At 44.2% G+C, this 22,928-nt stretch overlaps 1 protein-coding gene across 2 annotated transcripts in view; it reads right to left on the bottom strand.

Annotated features, from left to right (window-relative positions):
* Window positions 1-4,621: 4,621 nt before the first annotated feature.
* Window positions 4,622-22,928, bottom strand: part of URB2 (URB2 ribosome biogenesis 2 homolog (S. cerevisiae)) — a 33,760-nt gene continuing 15,453 nt past the window's right edge. For both annotated transcript variants that reach the window (XM_011999856.1, XM_011999855.1), the window contains exons 5-10: window positions 21,438-21,598; window positions 19,186-19,296; window positions 17,361-17,603; window positions 13,723-13,810; window positions 10,268-10,407; window positions 4,622-5,575 (exon numbers count right to left, since the gene is read on the bottom strand). In XM_011999856.1, the coding sequence (XP_011855246.1) occupies window positions 5,378-5,575; window positions 10,268-10,407; window positions 13,723-13,810; window positions 17,361-17,603; window positions 19,186-19,296; window positions 21,438-21,598 (941 nt within the window). In that variant the 3' untranslated portion in view covers window positions 4,622-5,377. The remainder of the gene's footprint in view (window positions 5,576-10,267; window positions 10,408-13,722; window positions 13,811-17,360; window positions 17,604-19,185; window positions 19,297-21,437; window positions 21,599-22,928) is intronic.

The following is a 22,928-nucleotide window of genomic DNA, read 5'->3' as shown; positions in this document are numbered from 1 at the left end:
TCTGTGGGTGCTTCTTTATCACCACCTTGGCATCCGGCCAGGCATTACTGCTGGGATTTCCCATGGCCTCATTTTGCTGAGTGTGTTTCTTGCCCCAGACCCCAACACACTTTCACCTCCATTGAGCCTGGTCTGTGCCATTTCTACTGAGTCACATCCCCTCAATCCTCCTTTGTAATGAAAAGCCACTCTCACTACTAGTTGTGTTCATTATGGAGCATTTCACAATTCCTTCCCCTCGTCCATAACATTTACGTTCTACCATCAACCAGAACTTCACATTAAAACCATTATAACAATCCAGTCTCCACAAGCTCCTAACATCCCAAAGCTATGCTGCTTCCTGGATGTTTCTTCCTCTGATGCAAAAAGACATCTTCCTCCCAACAGGTGGACCCAGCAGGAGAGAGGGAACAGGATTTTGTAAAGAATCAATCCCCATGACTCCATTCCTTTCTCCCACAACAGAGCTGGCTCTAGAGTTGAGGGGAGGGCAGAACAATCAGGGGACTCCAAAGCCGAGGAAGGAGGTGCCAGACCTAGGGATGCCAGTGAGGCACAGTGGTCATGCTGGCAATGGGGACCAAGCTGGGTAGAGGGACAACAGGGCAGGCCAGAGAAAGGACATTACAAACAGGCTCATTGGGTCAGGCATGGTGGCTCACACCTGTAATCTCAGCACTTTGGGAGGCCGAGGCAAGAGGATCACCTGAGCCCAGGAGTTCAATTCCAGCCTGGGCAACATAGTGAGATCCCATCTCTACTTAAAAACCATTAGCCAGGCATGGTGGCATGCACCTGTAGTCCTAGCTACTTGGGAGGCTGACGTGGGAGGAGCACTTCAGCCCAGGAGTTGGAGGCTGCAGTGAGCTAGGATCGCACCGCTGTACTTCAGCCTCTCAAAAAAAGGAGCAAGGGAAGCCAGGAAGAGTCCAACGGGGAGGCTCAAGTATGATTTCTCACATCAGCAACGGCAGATGGGCAGGAGTGGCAGTCCTGGGAACGCGGGTCAGGATGTTTCAGAAGGGTCCCCATTGTGGACATGAGGCTACAAAAAATAACAGCAGGAAACAAGAGGGAAGACTGGGAAAGAAGAGAGGTCACCAGCAAGCAGGAGTGATTAGGAGAGGTGGCCCAGACACACCAGGGAGGGAGGGCAGAGAAGTCAGTGAATGGGGATGGCAGAATGGTGTTGGAAGGACATGGGGACAAGAGGGCACAGGGCAACAGAAGTAACATCCATTAGAGACACACGAGAGACATACAGGCTGAGGGGGAAAGGGTGAATATCACCTCTCCGTCCAGCCACTGAACTTGTCTGCTGGAAGAGCTGGAAAAGGTAAACAACAAAGTAAAATGAAAAAAAAAGAGTGTTCAGAAGTTACACAAAGGAATGAGGAATCAAAAATGACACCGCTGCTGCCTCTACAGTGGCTTTTATGAGACATAAAGCAGAAATGTGTGAGCTTATTAGACAAAAGAATTCAGGCTATAGCCTGGCATGCTGGCAATAAATCAAAGTAACCTCTATGAGTTATGAGACACCAGGGCCGGGTGCAGGGGCTAACGCCTGTAATCCCAACACTTTGGGAGGCCAAGGAAGGGAGGACTGCTTGAGGCCAGGAGTCCCAGACCAGCCTGGGTAGCATAGTGAGACTATCTCTACTAAAAACTTAAAAATTAGCTGGTTGTGGTGGTGTGCACCTGTAGTCCCAACTACTCGGAAAGCTGGAGGCAAGAGGATCACTTGAGCCCAGGAGTTGGAGGGTGCAGTGAGCTAGGACGGCAGCACTGCACTCCAGCCTAGGCAACAGAGTGAGATCCTGTCTCCAAAGAAAAATGAAAAAGAGAAACCAAGAAAAAAAAAAAAAAAAATACCCAAATCCCTTCAAGTACACACCCCCTGCTTGCTTTTTTTCTGGAGACTTCACATCACTCCTTAACAATGGGCAGTTTCCAGAGCTGCCGTAGGAGGCCGAGTCCAGGAAGCTGCAGAAGACAGGCTGTGAAGGAGACCCACCCACTGTGGTCCACAAGCAGCAGTCAAGGGCAAGGTTGAGAACGGGGCTGTGTGTTGTCTGTGCCACTGGGGGTCCCCGATGTGCTACTGTCCAGGACCGCCCAAGGCAACATCCCAGGCAGAGTCACCCCACTGAGCCTTCTCTTGTCCAACTCCCCTTACACCCACCCCTCCCTTCAGGTGTCCGCTCTCAGCCAAAACCAGGGTGCCACGTGGATTCCGTGCAGGCATTAAGGATCACACCCCAGGCCCTACCAGGGGCGCCTCTCACCACCACCCAGGCAGGTGTCAGTTCAAATATCACCCCTTTCTCCAGCCGCTGAACTTGTCTGCTTTGCTGCCAACCCTGTGACCACCCCGTGGCCTATTTGTTTCCTGGCTCGTTGTCAATGTACCCTGCTAGAAAGTTCCCTGAGGACCAGGGCCATGTCTCCGTGCCTGGTACAGACAGGTGATTCACACACATCTGTCAGGTGATGAGGGGTCTAGAGCCACAGCAAGTCCGGTGGGGACAGTCTCTCTGAAGCCCAGCATTTCGCCGTCCCGGCAGCTGAGTCCCTGACTCTGCCATGTGGAGAGTTGGCTGGGCCAACTCTCTTTGCCTGTGAGATCTATTCCAACAGGATAAAAATGAACAACAGAGCCTCCATATTCGCCAGCCAGAAAAATGTTTCTTCTACCCTATGAATCAGCAAAATGGAGTTAAAACAAATTCTTTGCTGAGGAGCATTTGGAGTTCAAATAGAAACGATTGTGAGGAACCTGTGACCGCTTCCCCTGAAACAGGAACACAGCAGAGAGCCCTTCAGAGCTGTGCAGGGAGGAGGTGGAGACCCAGCCTTCTCTTCTTCCTCCCCTTCCCTCAAGGCTGACCGCCTGGCAGCCGCTGCCAACTCCCTTCTAAAGGCCCTGCAGTGCCACCGCCAGGACGCCTGACGAACTGCTCCACATTTGTCAGCTCCCCCAGCATTCCCAAGGCAGGGGAGGAATTTCCAGCACAGGAAAAACTAGCCAGGGCTCCATGAAGGCGTCGGAGACAGTGAGTTTCGGGTCTGGGCACTTGAACCAGGGGCAAACCTAAGACCATGATTTTAGCTCCCGCTGGTTTACAGCCCGTGTCCTTGAAAGGTTGCCGCTCACACCAACACCTATCTCCAACTGTGAACAAGAAATGGCGCCACCAGACTCTCTTCCAGGCTCCTGCAGGGAGTTTACTGCAGAAACAAAACTCCGTCAACACAAAGCATTAAGTGAAAGGATGCCAGACCAGCCCAAGCCACTTCTGGTGGCCAGAGCTTCGAAAGCCTGTCCGCACACACAGTCTAGATGAGAAAAGGAAGGGAACGGATGACTTGCACGGTGCGTAAGGCAGGACTGTCCCTCAGTGCCCACAAGATAGCACAGGAAATAAAATCAAACGTAGGGTGTAAAACACGGGCAATTTCTCTTAGGTATCAAAGACATTCATTTTATATTGTCTGCTCCAATCACATCTGCTTGAAACTGTAGTGTTAAAAAAAAAAAAAGTCTTTGTTTAAGGATGATCCTTTGAATAACTTTAAAAGTCTGCATTTTGGACTAATTAAAAAGGGAATTCCAACATGAATCCCACAAAGATAGTGAGTAAGAAAAACAGTAAATATCCCAATTGAGAAATGTGCTATTACAGAAGATAATTATATAAACATAATTTACATAAGAAATAAAAATGGCAAATACAAAAACGTATAATCTCTTAGTAATTAAAGAAATTCGAAACAGAATAACATCTCTCGCCTATCAAGGAAGCACAAAGAAACAAACAAAAATCAATACTATTAAAGTTGACTCACGGCCGGGCGCGGTGGCTCAAGCCTGTAATCCCAGCACTTTGGGAGGCCGAGACGGGCGGATCACGAGGTCAGGAGATCGAGACCATCCCAACATGGGCTAATATGGTGAAACCCCGTCTCCACCAAAAAATACAAAAAAAAACTAGCCAGGCGAGGTGGCGGGCGCCTGTAGTCCCAGCTACTCGGGAGGCTGAGGCTGGAGAATGGCGTGAACCCGGGAGGCGGAGCTTGCAGTGAGCTGAGATCCGGCCACTGCACTCCAGCCTGGGCGACAGAGCGAGACTCCGTCTCAAAAAAAAAAAAAAAAAAAAGTTGACTCACTAGTAGGAAAATAAATTAGTACATATTCTAGGGGCAATTTGGCAATATTTATATAAATCCTTTAAAAACGATGTGGCTTTCTGACAAATAATACAACTCATGAGAATTCATCTTCTGAAACTAGTTCAGCTGCAAGCACCATCTATAAAAGGGAATTTGTAAAGATACCTGTGTCTAACCATGGGGTACTTATTAAATAAAACAACAGTATCTACTCAACAGACTACCATGCAGCTAATAACAAATATATGTTGAATGTTTTCACTGACCCAAAGTTATTTAAATATCACACAGGAAAAAAGGTAACTCTTAAAAAACGCATTTATGATCCAATTTAGATACTATATATATTGATATGCACATCTATATACATACACACAGTAAAGGGACTAAAATTAGATACTCCAAGGTGACAACAGAGGCTTATCTGGGTAACTGAGACTATGAATGAGTTTTTTTAATTATCTTTTTATTTTTCTTTTCTGAGGTTGCTATAATAAAAATATATTGCTTACGTAATAAGCAAAAACAATGAGGATTATTTATTAAACTGAATAGGAAAAAATTCCTAAATGAACTTCACAGAGCTAATGCAGGAGGAGCAGGCAGGAACCCTGGCGCCTGTGCTGAAGATCACCCACCTGCCTGAGGTGCCCACTATCCCTGCCCAGAGCACACAACTCGGGCCACAGACTCTAACTTTGCCTGACTTCTTCAGAAAGCATACTTAGAGGGAAGGCAGAAAAAGTGACATTTCAAGAATACTTCCCATGTTTCTTGAAGAATCTGAAAGGCAAAGATAGTTAAACAGGGCTGAATTATATACCCATGTACCCAAAGTAAAAAGCCAGCTTTTATGCAGTTTCTAGTGTGGATGAGGGAACACCAAGCCACTGAACCAAGATGAGAACCAAACACGGAAAGGTTCTGAGAGTCCGCAATTTTTCTACTGAATTAATCTCATCCCAGGGTCAGTTTTCAGGATTCTATTGCAATATTTACTGCATAAAACTATGTATTAAAAAATAGTAAGAAAAACATGATGTAAAATACATCAAAATATACTACATAAAACCCAAAGGATTTTCTATGTATACCAATATTACGAATTAGAACATCTTAAGTCTTTCATTCTCCAGCTCTTTCAGACAATGCAGCCAAAGCCTCTGGACAATGTCCCTGGCAGCACTTCTGTCCCATGGCCTCAGGCCGTATATCTTTTCTCTCCTTCATGTTTGGCCTTGTGGTACTTGCGATAGTCATTATAGAGCTCCGTAAAGACGTCTCTCATTCCCGGCTGCAGCGAGGCCCGCAGGAACTGGACGTCAGGCTCGATGCAGAGGTCCAGGATGAGGTAAATGCCCTCCTGCAGCAGACTTTTCACAGCTGGATATAAGGTCACCTGGGGAAAAAGGCAAACCTCTGTGAGAACGATTGGGGGCAGAGATCAAGCCGCACCACCTGCCGACAGTATCTTGGGGAGGACTGAGAAGTGATTTCAAACTGATCTCCAAACTGAGAAAAGATCAACATTCACTTTCAAAATATAATTTTGTTGCTAAGTCAAATATTTAAATCCTCATATTTTTAAAGTTTGTATTTTGGGGAAATAGAAGCTAACTCAAGCAAACACAAACCTGGAACAAAACTCCATGAAAGCACACGGGTGGCTTTCCTGTTCAGTAAATGATGCTTACATGTTTACCAGGGGCATTTAAAAAACCTGGAGTCTTTACATTTAAAAACCTTATAAGAAGGTAGGCTGCCTGCCCATTGTGTCAAATTCTTCTACGCCATCAATCACCTTGGAAGCTTTGCCAACCCTGTGGGATAATGACAACTACGTTCACTGTAACACTGTGACCCCATCTCACCCCAGAGCAAGGCAGCAGGTAGGCTCTGACATAACCAAAACAGACCACTGATAAGCCTACACTAGTAATTAGATCACATCATATCACCCAAGAGCAGAAGTGATTCATGATTGCCACTTAATAGATTCTTTTTTTTATTTGTGTCAAGAACAGCACAATACGCACTTAATTCCTAATAGCCCTGGAATGGCTAAACTGGTCCTCATGCCTAAAGATGCACTTCTCCCCTGAAGTTCACGGTTAACTAAAATCTGGAGCACAGGAGTGGGCGTGGCAGCCAGCTCCAACCTGGCTATATCTGATGCTCCACCCAAACTTCCAGAGAAGAGACTCAGACTAACATCAAACCAACCTAAGAGGCTCGGGGAGCAGGTTCTCTTCACACTTACCACAACCATTCAGGTTTCAACTAAATGGGGGCTGAACAGAGCTTGAAACCCTAGTAACTGAAACTAAAAAGCAGTAGTAATGAAGAGTTCTGGGAACAGATGGTAGTGATGGCTGCACAATATAAGAAAGTTTGTAATACTACTGAAGTGCACACAGAAAACAGTTAAGCTGGTAAAATTCACCTTATACTAGATGTATTTACCATTACTTTTAAAAAGTAGAAAAAAAACAAAACAGTGGTAAAGTACCAGCAGACAGGCCTGGAATTTGGCTGATCATTTATTGCTACCCTGATAACCTGAAAGAGTTAACGTGTCTCTGCAAACACAGCTTATAATGAGGATATATTTTATTAACCAGAAGAACTGATTCACAAAGGCAACCATTGAGAAGTACATTCCTAAAGAGGTAATTTGTTTCTGTCTCTAAGATGATGCTATTCTTCAAAGTTATGATCCTTTTCATGTGATAGTTTAGAAATTTCTGACAAGTGATCATCTTGAATTTTACCATTTTATAGATGATAGGAACACTCAAGGACCGAAGATAGAATGGCATGTCTGTGAATTTTACAGCAAGGTAATTGGGAGGGAAAGAAAAAAACAAAACAAAACAAAAAATAGACAAAAACACAAACAAAGTCCTTGATCATACTGGCAGGGTGAGAGCTTTGTAAGTGGACTACTTGTTCATACTCGTTCATTCATTTATCACTTACTAAATAAATAATTCCACTTCCAAAGGCAAAAACTGAGGTTCAGTGACCTCCCCAAAGTCACACAGCTAATAACTGGCAGCACTGAGACTTGAACCTAGGCAGTCTGAGCCCAGAGCCCATGCTCTGAACTATTCGCACAGTTTCTCAGTAGTGAAAAAGCAGCCAGACAGCCTCTAGCAAAGAGCTAGGAAGGCCAGTAGGTTTTAGACAACACAAACACTTTAAATCTTTAGGTTTCAGACAACTTATTCATAAAACAAGAAAAAAGTCAATTTCTACAAGACTAAGATCATTGGCCAACAAATGAAAACGTCGCTAAGTAGCTTTTAAAAACCTTAGATAAGATGAGCAGCACAAACTATTCATTCTAAGGTATCAACATACAGATGGTTCCTGACTTAAGACGGTTCAATTTAACACTTTTTGACTTAACATTTTTTGAATTAACAATGGATTTATCCAGATGTAACTGCATCACCAAGTCGAGGAGCATCTGCACTTAACGATTTTTTCACTTTTACGATGGGTTTATCAAGTATTGAATGCATTTCGACTTATGATGTTTTGAACATACTATGGTTTTATCGGGACACAGCCCCATCCTAAGTCAAGGAGCGTCTGCAGAGGGACATTGTAAATTTGGTCTACAGGTAAAAAAGAAGATGAAAGTAACCATAATTTCCCTCCATGTTTCCACGGGGACTCATTACTGCTTGGAGGAAAGAAGACAAGCGGGCCTCTGGAGCTGCCCCTTCTCCTGACTGACACATCTCACCAGGTCGTCTTCCCTGACTACTGACAGGTCCTACCAGCAATACTCAACTCTGCAGAAGTACAAGGAAAATGCAAAGGAGACCTATTTAGCATTAGATCTGGCATTTAATTAAACTTAAAACACACTGATCTAGAAAGATTTATGGCTCTCTCAGTAGAAGCCGCTAATGCATATGGAATATTTTCTTCATTACTGAATTTAAAAACAAATGAAAGATAAAACATAGACTGTGGAGACAGTGGATTCTGGGAGGCTGTGGCCCTAGCTAATTCCCAAGGCCTCTGGCTTTCAAGATTAAAAATAAAATATAACTAATGAGCATAAATTAGACATGAATAATGAGGCCAGGAAGCCAGAGACTTTTCATAAAGTAAATTTCAGAATAATAATTAGCGACTTAAGGGTTCAAATTACTGCTTCTCTTCTTGGCCCTTAGTGAAGTGATATTACTATGTCTCATTTTATTATTCAGTAAGACAGAAAATAATGCCAGCTTTTGTTTCATCAAAAGCTTACATGTTAATGACTGGTGTGCTTGGGAAACATTAAGATTCCATAAAAAGGCCAAATAACTGCAAGGAAACCAAACTATAAGCCCACATCTTGGTCAAAGGACAACTTGAAGGGGTGTTCTCAAGATCTGCAGCTCTTACCAGGTGTGGGCCCCACACCTGGTAAGGTGTGTGCACTCACATGGCCAGGCTGCCCCCATGTCCCCACCCACCTGCCAAGGTGAGCAAGGCCAGCGGGGTAGAAATTATTGAGTAGTTCTAGATGTATCTAAAACAGGAGCAGGGATGAAAAGTTATGCAGCTCCAGGTTTTCTAAGGAAGTCCATTCAACCCAGCCTCCCTGGACAAATGCTGACACCTCTACCCTAACAAGCTTACTCGTGATTTTACTATCGTTCTTACAAGATTTACAAAGGGGAAATGGATATTTTACAGTGAGATTGAACACAATATAAATGTATATCTATACATACAGAAGAAGACAGACAAAAATATACACCGCACTTTACTCAAGCCTGTGACAGTCAATTTAAACCAAGATTTATACAGCCTAGATTTATAAAGTTCTGTAGTGAGTTTACTATGGGTCACAGACGGTCTTATGGAATTTTGAAAATAGCACGGTGACATTCCAAAGTAAGATAACTGTTAAATGGCTGGGTGCAGTGACTCACACCTGTAATCTTGGCACTTTGGGAGGCCAAGGCGGGTGGATCACCTGAGGTCAGGAGTTCTAGACCAGCCTGGCCAACATGGCAAGACCCTGTCTCTACTGAAAATACAAAAATGAGCCAGGCATGGTGGTGGGCACCTATAATCCCAGCTACTCAGGAGGCTGAGGCAGAAGAATCGCTTGAACCCAGGAGGCAGAGGTTGCAGTGAGCTGAGATCGTGTCACTGCACTCTGGCCTGGGCAAAAAGAGCAGAACTCCATCTCAAAAAAAAAAACAAAAAAAAAAAAAAAAAAAAAGAAGATAACTGCTTGAATAATGAATTATCCAGAACACTGAATCAAAAAGTCAGATTAATTTGGACAAAGATATTTTTTCTCAATCTATCTGAACAACCACCTGTATCTCCACCTTGTCATCTACTTTGAGTGTCTGAGAGCAGCTGAGTCACATGAATGACACACCCCCAGAGTAAAGATACATGAACTCTTGCAGCTGAGGGGACCCCAGAACCCTGAGGTCTAGAACCCCTCTTTCTAGTCTCCATTAAGTCTGGTCCTATGAGAGCTCCTGTTTTTGGACCTGAGTAATATTTCCTCTCCTTTTATATTACTCAAGAAACCAACCAAAATAGACCCCAGGGTTTGTGCTGGAGCAAGACAGATAATCGAGTATTTTCTATGCACAAGGCACCACTGAGCCCTCTGTATGTCATTTCATTTGGTCCTTACAATAACCCTGTAGGAATGCTGCTAAACACCTTGAAATACACAGGACTCCCACAGAGACTGGGGAGGCTGAGGAGGAAGGAAGGCCTGAGGCCAGGAGTTTGAGACCAGCCTGCACAACATAGCGAGACCCCATCTCTACAAAAATTTAAAAATTAGCTGAGTGTAATAGTACATGCCTGTAGTCCTAGCCACTTGGGAGGCTGAGGCAGGAGGATCATTTGAGCCCAGGAGTTCGAGGCTGTAGTGTGCTATCATCGCACTAATCCACTCCAGCCCGAGTGAGAGAGCAAACCCCTGTGTAAAACTTGCACACAGCAACAGAGAACTGTCAGACCCACAACATCACTTGCCATTTTGGTTGAGAAACCCGGCTTAAGGACCATAAACACAGCACTTGGTGAAAGACAGTGAACCCGATTTTACCTTCTGTACCTCCAACACGTACTGGGCCACCATAAATGGGGAAAACACAGTGAAGTCCTCAGCTCGTGCGGCGATGTGGCTGTACATCCTTTCAACCAGGCGTGCACACTTTAGGACCGTGGGCAGGTCATCTGTGCTTCCTACAGACAGCAAAGGGTTTCCCAACCAATTAGTTCAAAAACAGCACATTTTAGCTCTTCTATGTTAGACTTCTAATACAGGTGAAAATCATCTCAAGTGTCACATGTTTTCCCAGACTCTTTAATTGGCTTATTTTGCAGACAGAATAAGGGAGAACAGATATGTCCAAACGGTTATCTACACAACAAAGGGAAGGACACTTTAAAAACTCAAGAGTGCTCAGGTGTTTTTAAGAGTCTAACCAGAGAAGTAATCAAGATTTTTAGGATGAAATCTAGGATTACTTAAAAAAAAAAAAAAAAAAAAAAAAAACAAGATGGAGTTCTATAAGAAAGGCATAAAATGGAAAAAAAATTAAAAATTATCTTAAGGGGAGAAAATCATTTATCAACATATGATTTAAAAAATGAGACACCCTAAATTATGTCTTTGCCTCCTTAAGTTTCAGAAATTGTTTGTGTATGTGCCTTTTATAGCTGGACAGACATAGGACTCAATTATCATTAGTAGACATTCTACTGTCTTCCTAAATTTACTTCTGATTCCTAGCTCTTTTCCTACTATATAGTTTCAGGACCATCCAGGGCCTCTTAACAAACTCCTCCCAAGAATCCTAATTGCATGTGTGTCCCCACAGCCTGAGTTACAGCCCATGGGGAAGTTCCAGCACACACCAGAGCACCTTCCTGCTGTCATTCAGCACAATGGTAGGCATGTTTTTATAAAACTCCAGAAAACACAAACAAATCCATAAGGACAAAAAGCAGATGGGTGACGGGCTGGGACCACAGTGGAGAAAAAACTGCAAAGAAGCCAGAGGAATCTTTTAAGGATGATGGAGAATATTCTGTATTTTGATTGTGGGGACAGCTTCACACATACATAAAACCCATTAAATTGCATACCTTAAACAGAAGCAATTTGTTATGCATACATTGTATATAACTCAATAAAGTTGATTTTTGGAATGCATACCTTTTTTGAAGACCTGAAGAAGCATACAAACATCTTTTATAGATGTAATTTTTCTAGATCAATGTAATTGTACTAAACTACATTACTGTTAACATTCATGTAGCATTTCATGTAGCATTTCAACAGAAAATATACTTTGGTGATATGCTTTAATATTTAAGATCGACTGTTTCTTCTCTTTTCAGACTGTTCAACATATTACATGAATACATAGCACTTGTTATTTTGGCCACCAATTTAATGCATGCCCATTAGAAAGAGCATATTAGATACCAGTAAAAGAGAGAATAGGCCGGGCGCGGTGGCTCAAGCCTGTAATCCCAGCACTTTGGGAGGCCGAGACGGGCGGATCACGAAGTCAGGAGATCGAGACCATCCTGGCTAACCCAGTGAAACCCCGTCTCTACTAAAAAATAAAAAAAAAAAAAAAAAAAAACCTAGCTGGGCGAGGTGGCGGGCGCCTGTAGTCCCAGCTGCTCGGGAGGCTGAGGCAGGAGAATGGCGTAAACCCGGGAGGCGGAGCTTGCAGTGAGCCGAGATCCAGCCACTGCACTCCAGCCTGGGCGACAGAGCGAGACTCTGTCTCAAAAAAAAAAAAAAAAAGAGAGAGACAGAATAAAAGAGTTAAAACTCTACTCAGTTAAGCCATGAATATGTCTGAGAACCAGGTCTTAGCAGACAAGATGATGAAGCTACATTCACATGAACACAGCACAGAGTACCTGAAGTGTGATGTACTCCTGTGCTTCCTCAAATACATGACAAAGGACACGCCTGTGGCAGTGTGACCAGGCTGTGCTCCACCACCGCTGAGCAAGGCCCCTTCCGTCCAGGCAGACATGACTACAAGAACAGGGATTCCTCCTGGCTGAGCTCAGACATGATGGGAGAGGCCTTGACACAGAACTGCAGGCAGCCACCACCAACAGGCTGAGGCTGACATGGGAGGGGAAACTTGTTTACTAAGGCTGCTCCTAAATCGATTCACAATATTAAGCTGATATGCTCCGCATCAGACACAGGAAGAAGTGAAATATCTAACTGTGCCACTGGCTGATCCCAAAACCAGGGAGAGGAATTGAAGCCTAGTGTTAACAATGCCCTTTCCCTTTTCTCAAAAGTTGTCTGGTTAAAGGGCTATTGCTTAGGTCTACAAAACTGAACCACAATGGTGGGAGAGAAGCTGAGCACCACTTGTGTATTTCCAGTCGGCCCAGAACTGAGGTCACAGGGTCTTCTCTGACACCCTGAGTTGAGTTATGGTCCCAGAGCATCTGAGCTGACACCCTGACCTACCGCTTAGCACATCAGACAGTACAGGGCTGGTACACGCGATGTAATTTCGAAATACTGCGATATAAAATAGAAAGTCATGCAATTTTGGTTTTTATATATATGTGTGTGTGTGTCTGTGTGTATATATATATATATATATATATATATATATATTTTTTTTTTTTTTTTTTTCAGACGGAATCTTGCCCTATTGCTCAGCTGCTCAGCCTGGAATGCAATGGCGCGATCTTGGCTCACTGCAACCTCTGCCTCCCAGGCTCAAACAATTCTCCTGCCTCAGCCTCCTGAGTAGCTCAGATTACAGGAGTGCGCCACCATGCCCAGCTAATTTTTGTATTTTTAGTAGAGACAGGGTTTCACCATGATGGCCAGGCTGGGCTTGAACTCCTGACCTCGGGTAATCCACCCACCTCAGCCTCCCAAAATGCTGGGATTATAGCCATGAGCCACCGCGCCCAGCCAGCAATTTTTAAAATAATGAAAGTCTCCCTCAAATTAGAAATTCAACAAGAATCAACTTCAAAGCTGAGAAATGAATTGTACACATAATATATGCTATTGCCATACGGCAGTTAGTGTTTCCCTAGTAAACAAACACACCCTTGCCAAGGTGAGGCTGCAGCAGTGAGCGGAAGGACCTTATCCCTTTTATAAAATGAGATTGCTCTACACCTGCCTGTTCCTTTTAATCTCCCTGTTGAACTACAAGCTCCTTAAGGGCAGGAATGGGGTTGTAAGTCATTTTTATATCCCCTTTATATGATATACATACTCAGTAACCATTTCCTAAATCTGATTTTTTTTTTTTCCCAGAAAAGGAACTATTTCAATAAGAAGATGCCTGATTCATCCACTGTTTTGGATGAGATAAAATGTGCCCATTTGAAATTAAAAAAAAAAAAAATTTGAGTATTCATTTGATATCAACATTTCTCTTATTTAAACACAACTGAGTAGTTTTATTTTCAGTAACATATGTAGCCAGCAGCCAACACCTCACGACAAATACATTTGAAACCGTATCTGATGTGACTCCAAATTACCTTTGTCCTTCTGCCGCCCTTCACGCATAACTGAAAACACCAATCTATTGAAAGAGTTCAAGAAGGAAGGGATGGCTTTCAGCATTACCTGTAATGACAGATAACAGATTATAAAAGTACATATGTGATTATTTAAGTTTTTCTACTTTAAAGGAGTTCATACTTAATTATTTCTTAGCCTTGTCTATCGGGACACTCAAACTAGTTGTGTGTGCCCATGGGTAGCCACATCTTTTCGCCTGGATATGCTGGTGTCACTGCTCATCCATCTTGTATTAGACTCTTTGACCCTTATTTTAACTATCGAGGGTAGAGACTCCCACACTGCATAACTTCAGGAGGTCTATCAGGCAATCCTGGTTTGGAATCAGCTTCTACTCTAACCTGGTGCTAATCCATTCTGGAAATCGGTAGAAATAAGCAATAATAGGAACAGTACTAATTAATATATTCAAGTATCATTGGTACAAAAAAAAAAAGATGTTAAAGCAAATGCACTTAAAATGGGGACCAAAACCTCTCAATTAATAGTGGTGAAAAGCTCTGCTTGAAAACTTCATCTTGAAAAATGAGATTTCAGCCGGGCACAGCAGCTCCCACCTATAATCCCAGCACTTTGGGAGGCCTAGGCAGGTGGATCATCTGAGGTCAGGAGTTGGAGACCAGCCTGGCCAACATGGTGAAACCCTGTTTCTACTAAAAATACCAAAATTAGCCAAGCATGGTGCCCGGTGCCTGTAATTCCAGCTACTCGGGAGGCTGAGGCACAAAAATTGCTTGAACCCAGGAGGCAGAGGTTACACTGAGCCAAGATCGCATCATTGCACTCCAGCCTGATGGACAGAGCGAGACTCCATCTCAAAAAAAAAAAAAAAGAAAAATGAGATTTTGATGATAGAACATGCCTCTTTTATACTCAATCATCTTTAGGTCTGAATCACAACCACACACCGTCCAGCAGAGCACCACCAGCCACATGTGACTACTTACATTTAAATTAATTAGAATTAAATAAAACTAAATATTCAGTTCCTAGTCATACTGGCCACATTTCAAGTGGTCAAGACAGCTGTGGCCAGTGGTTACCATGCTGGATGAAGGAGACACAGCACACGCCCACCACTGCTGACCACTGCTGGACAGTGCTGCACCACGTGTGAGAGTGAACAGAGAGTAAGTCAAGTGTTGGGATTATTCTCTTTGGCATAATTTGTCCAACGAAATTTTTGACAGCATAATACCACATTCTTCATGTCAAATTACTGACCTTTTGCAGCATATTCTGAAAGAAGTTGTTTTTGCAAAAGTATTCCGGCATTTCATCCAGTTCCCCAAGGACCCTCTCTTAATCCTTTGCTATCACATTGATGAAAAGCACACAAATCCTTCTGGAACTATCTGGGTTCACACTCTGGCTCCTTAAGATCTTGAACAAATCATCTAGCTCTTTTTTGTCTGTGTGCACCTCAGTTTCCTCATTTGCAAAATGAAGATGATAGGTTGTCGCGAGGACTGAACAAGCTAAGCCATGTAAAGTGCCTAGAACAGCACAAGCTGCTGATCATTCTGCTGGGTACGCTGGCTGTGCTTGCGTACCCTTTAAATGCTATACCCTTTAAATGTACCTAAGAGGATTCTGGCTGTGCGTTTACATCCGCGTGGGCCTGCCACGCACACTGCTGATGCGATTCTGGCTGCGTGTTTACATCCGCGTGGGCCTGCCACGCACACTGCTGATGCTGTGGTCAGGAATCAGATTCCCTACACAACTCCAACAGATGAGAGTGAGCTTTGATTAATTCACATCATTCTTTACTGTAATACCATGTCATTATCCTGGTCAATTTTCTCCATTCGTTACATGATCTAATTCCACTAAATGGTCATTTGTTAATGGTTTTGCAAGCAGAAGAATCAAGCTGCTTTCTAATACTACTTTCATCAACTTCATGAAATCCTGCACCTGTAATTTCAGTTTGTAACTTATGTGCATTGCATTTATATTGTACAGTCACATACAAATCTAACAACAGCAGAGAGATTTTAAAACAAAGATGCTGACAGGATAAACAGGGCCAAAGGCAACTGTTAACAGGGGAAGGCTTTAGAGTTAGATCCAATTTCATGAGTATTTAGCTTACCAGAGAGTATTTTTCTTAAAAACTGCATTGCTGGCAGGTCTCTATCCTTAGGACATCAAAACACTTAAAAATATCTGAATGTGCATGAATATAAGATACACAGCGATGCACTACAAAACCATATTCTGGTCAAAAGCACACTGTATAAAACAACGGTGGTCCTATAAGATTATAAGATTGTATTTTTAATGGAACATTTCTCTGTTTAAATGCACAAATACTCACCATTGTGTTACAACTGCCTACAGGATTCAGCACAGTCACGTGCTGTATAGGTTTGTAGGTTTATAGCCTAGAAGCAACAGGCTATACCCGATAGCCTAGGTGTGCAGCACACTGTACTATCTGAGTTTGTGAAAGTATTATATGATCTATGGTGTTTGCGCAACAAAAATGCCTAACGACATACTTCTCAGAACATGTCTCTTGTCATTAAGCGATGCATTAACTGTCATATTTATGAGTTCCTACACATATAGTCAGCCATACATACAGTGGTGGCACCATGAAAAGAACACTGGTCAAAGATAACAAGTCTTGAGTCTAAGGTTTAGACTCAGCTAAGTGACATTGGTCAAATCATTTGGTGGCACTGAGCTTCAGTTTATTCATCAATAAAATGGGATTAGTGCCTCCTTCACAGGCTTGCTATGGGGCGGAACATATCAACTGTTCAATAAACGTTAGCTGAACTGTAACTTTTTCTGTGGGATATTTATCCCCAGTTTCAGTTTAACTTAAAAAGGAGCATACTATAAAACTGGAACTCAGGATGCCTCATTCCCTATATCCATTTGAATTAAAAGCCCAGCAAGAGATCTATGCAAGTGAGTGGCTTATTTAAATACGTGGTGAGCAAAAACAGAATAATTTCTAATGAGCTTCCTTAAATAGTACAGATTGTGTATCCCTTATCCTAAAGCTTTGGGACCAGAAGTGTTTCAGATTACAGATTTTGGAATATTTGCATATATATAAAATGAGGTATCTTGGAGATGGGTCCCATCTAAACATAATTTAAAAATTCATTTATGTTTCACTTCATATAGCTTATACACACAGTTGAAGGTAATTTTCTACAATAATTTTAAATAATTTTGCGCATGAAATAAAGTTTTGACTGTGTTATGACTGCGACCAGTCACGTGAGGTCAGGAGTGGGATTTTCCACTTGTGGCACGATGTCAGCACTCTAAAAGTTTCGAGTTTTAGAGCATTTTGGATTAGAAGTGTTCAACCTGTAGTATACAAACACCATTCAAAGCGCCAGATCCAGTGAAGAAAAACTCGCTCACAAAGCCCAGTATGAAGGTCAAGCATTTTTATGCTTGAGAAACCACTTGGCTCTGAAATTTACTAGAACAGAAAGTTTGCCTGGCAATTCATTATTTGTATTATTATCCTGCAATAGTAAAGTTTTGCTGCCACTTTTCTATAGACTTCAAGTGCCCTGCTCGCAGAGGAAAAGTTGCCTGCCGCTCTCGCCCTCCTTCTCACCTTAGGGTGACACTGCAGGATTGAGAAGAGCACGCTGTGCAGCCTCAGGAAGATGCTTCCATACTCCAGCGGCTTCAGATGGTCCAAAGGGACAGTGAGAAGGATGCTGAAGGCCAGGCTGACGTGGTGGGGGTTGCCGATGGCCTCCTCCCCCTGCCGCAGCAGTGCCGCCAGGACGTCTAAGACAGGCCCGACCACTGTGAGGGACACAGGCTGCTCCTGACAAGCCTCTCGGTTTAGGAGCTAAAGGGCAAGATGAGATAGAGGAAAAATGAAAGTAATTCCCCAAGGAAATAACACAAACACTGTAGCACCGAGTGACTGAGGTAAAGACGTCTGTGCTCCAAAATGAATTGATGTAGTCAGTGGGCAGTTAAATACCATTTGTTAAACTTCTTACAAATCAGCTCTAGTGAAAGATACTCAACTAATGATTTAGAAAATACAGAGAACAGACCCAAGAGGAAGGATAGCTCAAAGTCTTACCTACGTAACCTGGGACAGCTCACCTGTGACCCTCCTTCTCAGACACACAGCAGCCCTGGTGAGGGCTGTCTCTTCCAATGCTCACTGTTCTGCTGGGTATTCTGGCTGTGTAGACCCCTGCTATACCCTTTGGGTGGACATAAGCAGATTCTAGCCTGGTGTTCTCATCAGTGAGGGCCTACCACACACATCATCAACACTGCCTGCCCGTCAGCATGGGTCACCCCCATATATAGCCCACGTGCCTCTCCTGATGCTCACCACACATACTTAGGGACGACGACCCCTGCCATCCACCAAAACGGATGCTCAGGAAAATGACAAAGCAGCCAAACTGGAAACAAGAGAGAATATTAAGTCTGTTTTTTAGGCCCTTTTGCCCCAGGAACATGCTAACCCAGGGCAATTCTCTCAGGTAGCAACGGCTAGAATTAGGGCAGAGGATGATGGTAAAATAGATACTGCTCCTTCACACCTAAGCGTAAGAACACCCAGGTCAGGATTTTTAGAGGGCAGGAGACAGTCCCAATCTGAGCCAGACTTTTGTTCTAGCGAAACAAACAGCCTAGCAACAACTGGTCACAAATTTTAACATTTGAGTAAGATTGTAACAAAATAAACTCCTATCTGCAACATTACTATCCCATCCTATAAAGCATTTTATTCTCACTGTATCATAGGCCTTAAACACACACATACACATACATACACACACATACACACACACAAAACTCCTACAAATAAATGAGTGCATTAAACTAACCACAACATTTTGTGGGGACAAAGAAAGCCCCAGATAATACAAGTCCTTGTATTATCATCTGATTAAATAGGCATCTACAAGCTGGCTGAAGTGGCATGCACCTATAATCCTGGTGACTTGGGAGGCTGAGGCAGAAGGATCACTTGAGGCCAGGAGTTTGAGGCTGCAGAACACTATGTTCGCACCTGCAAATAGCCACTTCACCTTAGCCTGCACCACACATTGAGACCCTATTTCTAAAAATATAATAAAACATAAAATTTTAAAAATTAAGCAGGCCTCCACGATAGCCTCCCTTTATCACTACATCCCTGTTTTTACTGCCTGTCTGATGCTTCCCAATGCTACTAAATGTCCCTTGATACCACCTCGCTTCCACTGTTCCAACTGTTGATACCAATGTGTTCAGGCAGGACACACAAACTCAGCATCCTGCTCACCGTTGCCCTCAGGAAGCAGCCCACACACACGCTCTGCATAAAGCCACAGGGCGGCAGACCCCCAAAAGGCTGACTTCTGTCTTTATAGGAAGAGGGAGGGGAGGAGCTGGAGGACACATCTCCAGAGGGTACTCACTGTTAAAGCCGTGACTATCTGGGGACACGCACGCCACAAGAGACTTGCTTTCTCTCCACTGAGTGGGCAGTTCAGTAGCAGCCTCAGCAATGTAATAGCTGACACAACAGCCTGGGGTAAAAGAGAAAAAACTTAGCAGCAGAGATAGCTTGTTCTCTCTTAAGAACTCCGCCTGGGGAAGGAGCCTGCTCCCTGGGGCTGCAGCGTTGGAGTGGATTGAGAGCCCTGGTGTCAGGGGACGTGGATAAGGCCTGCTTGGGGTTAAGTCCTGGGAGGGACAACCTTCACATCAGCATGCAGACAGGAAGGAAGTGAAGAAGATGAGCAGAGCTGGGGCAAAGTCAGGGTCTTTCAGCAGCATCTCACTAAACCAAGCACGTAAATGGGCCAGGACAGTGAATTGCACAAGGGTTACACACTGTGACCTAATTATGGAGACCCTGTGTTGTCAAGGCTCTGTCCACGCAGAGGACACTGGCTGTTACTTCACTGAGCAACGACGCATGCTTACAGACAGGAGAGGCTGGAGGAAAACATGAAAACAATCGGATTAGGTGCTGTGGTCGTGGGTGCTACATGCTGATATGAGGGCAATATGGCCCAATCAGGTCACATGTTTCAAAACAGATGGTGGGAGGGGTCTTAAGCAAAGAATGAGCAGAATTTAATTTTTTTTTTGAGACTGAGTCTCGCTCTGTCACCAGGCTTGGAGTGCAATGGCATGATCTCTGCTCACTGCAACCTCCACCTCCTGGGTTCAAGCAATTCTCCTGCCTCGGCCTCCCAAGTGGCTGGGATTACAGGCACCCACCATCACACCCAGCTAATTTTTGTATTTTTAGTAGGGATGCGGTTTCACTATGTTGGCCAGGCTGGTTTCGAACTCCTGACCTCATATAATCCACCCACCTCGGCCTCCCAAAGTGCTGGGATTACAGGCATGAGCCACCACGCCCGGCCAGAATTTAACTTTTATATGTATCAGTATTGTGAATATGTAATACTTAGTATTTTACACAGTAAGACCACACATTTGTAATTTGAAAAACTTCCCCTTTGAAAAATAAGGTTTTAAACCATGAGACATAGGCAGAGCCCTGCCTTTACTGGGTGCCAGGCATTTCACACTGTCAGTGAGTTTCTATTTCAGCCTCACACCATCCTCTTCTCCCCGAATGCTGTGCAGCCCACCCTACAACCCTAGCCAAAGTCCTGGCTTCTGCCTTTCACTCTCTTCCCTTCCCTGCTCCCTCTGACTATGCACACCCCAAAGCCCCATCTCCACTCGCACTCTCCTGCCCACCTACAGGCTATCTCCCCACCAGGGCCCGCCCACCTACACCACTTCTCCCTGTCCATCTTCTCACACTTGTACATCCCATCCCCTGCTCCTGGCAGCCCAACACGCTGCCTGCACGGTGCACGCCTCCCTTCCCCTCACCTCTGCTCCCCAGCCAAGTCTCCTGCATTCTTCAGGGCACAGCTGGAGTCTCACTTCCTCCGGGAAGTCTCCTGACCAACTGGTCCAAACAGAAATTTGGGGTTGTTTCCTCCCCTGCCCAAATCAGTACCCAATACCAGTGTGCTGTATATGACCAGGAGTCAACAAGCCATTCACGAGGCAGAAAGAATATGCCTAGACCACAGACCTTGGCTGGAGTCTCCGCCCCGCCAACCACTGGCTCTGTGGCCTGTGGCCTTCTTCCTTGCGTAAGAGACGTCTGACCGGTCCAGTGCCCACAGGCATTCAGAGAAGCAAATCCCAGCATGTGAGCTCTGTGCAAAGGCACTCAGCAAGTGCAACACCATGCAGGCTGTATCGGTGACTTCTGTCAGAACTGAAGGGGCAGGCTAACTGAGGTGCTTCTCAGATGCTGGCATGAGGGCAGTATGGCCCAATCAGGCCACATGTTTCGAAAAGCATGGTGTGAGAGGTCTTCAGCAAAGAATGAGCAGAATTTAACTTTTTTATGTATCAGTTTTATGAACGTGTAACACTTAGTACTTGACATAATAAGACCACACACTTGTAATTTGAAGACTTCCCGTTTGAAAACTAAGGCCTTCCCTACGCCGCAGCCTGGGCTGTCCCACAGGCCAGGGCTCCCTCTCACAGACTCCCTCTTTGCCTAGAGTCTCTACCAGTTAGAATTTGTTTAGTTTTAAGGGTGACAGCACATCTCAAATCAGTTTTCCCATTTGAGCCGACATGATTTCTGAGCCTGCCACACAAGGAGGGAGAAGCCGCCCACCTGCACATCTGCTTTCCACATGTTACTGACGTCCAGTCCCTGGAGAATACACTGCATCACCAGCCTCAAGTCCTCTGTCGTCCCAACCTCTAACATTTGGGTGAACAAGGCTCCCAAATGAGGCTCAATATCCTGAGTGACCCGAACAGGAATTTCAGGATCTGTGTGGGTAAGAAACCAAAACTGTTAAGATGTGACAGACAGGTGAAATACATTACCAAGTAGCCACATGATGAAACTGCGCACAGCTGTGGCCGCCATCAAACATCACCAAGTTAGGGGCATGGTGATACAAGCACTGGTGGAAAAAGCAGGTACACGTATTTAGTGTGATGCCATGCTCTCACACACACAGCTGCACCTGTGCATTGTGTGTACACACACAAACACAGAAGACGACAGCCATGCTTAGGAGGTAAACTCCGAACCACAGAAGACAGTGATTATTGCTTTGTGCCACTGACCCTTGAACAATGTTTGAACTGCATGGATCCACTTACACATGGGTTTTCTTCTGCCTCTGGCACCCCGAGACAGCAAGACTAACCCCTCCTCTTCCTCCTCCTCAACCTACTCAATGTGAAGATGAAGAGGATGAAGACCTTGATGATAATATACTTCACTTAATGAATGGCAAATACATTTTCTCTTGCTTATTATTTTCTTAATAACATCTTCTTTAGCTTATTTGATTGTAAGAATACATAAATACATACACAAAACGTGGTAATCGACTGTTTATATTATCAGTAAGGCTTTGGTCAACAGTAGGCTATCAGTAGTTTGGAAATTTCCGGAGAGTCAAAAGTAATATAAGATTTTTTAAATAGAATTGTTTCAGAAGGATATACATGGAATTTTTTACTGTGCCGAGGGTTGGTGCCTTAACCCCTATGTTGTTCAAGGGTCAACAGTATTTTATTTCTCTACTTTATTTGTGTTTCTTTTATAAAATCGGTAGGGGTGCAAGAGTGGGTGATATTTTAAACAGATGGGAAAGTCATAAAGATTAAGAGAGCTCCATTTTTCAGGCCTGGATGACGGTCAGGAAGTCACCCAGCTGTTTCCCATCATCCCCAGTGTCCTCAGGCCCACAGTTTCACAATAACGCCCAAAGCCAGGGCACTCAAGGCCCTTTATCATCTGGCCCCAGGTCATCTTTCCAGCCAGTGCTTCAGCCCCACCTGCCTATTCCACATTGCCAGAATACCGTCCTGCTTTCCCGTCTTTGCTTACTATTTACAGCATTGGGGGAAAGTGGACTTTTGGGAGGTAAAGATCTAGATCCAAGTCTCCCATAAGCTGTAAAACCCTGGACCCATGATTTATCTGAGCCTCAACTCCCTCATCAGCGAAGTGGGCATAACAGCACCAACTCCTGTGGCTGGCAAATAAAAAAAGGCCACAGAGTTCACAACACAGTGCCCTCACACGAAAGGCTCCCATTTCCACCTGCCCTAGCTACGCTTCAAGGGCCACTCACACGTGGCC

This window comes from Mandrillus leucophaeus, unplaced genomic scaffold (genome assembly GCF_000951045.1).
Source record: "Mandrillus leucophaeus isolate KB7577 unplaced genomic scaffold, Mleu.le_1.0 Scaffold604, whole genome shotgun sequence".
NCBI lineage: Eukaryota > Metazoa > Chordata > Mammalia > Primates > Cercopithecidae > Mandrillus > Mandrillus leucophaeus.
This window is presented reverse-complemented; position numbering and strand designations above follow the sequence as displayed.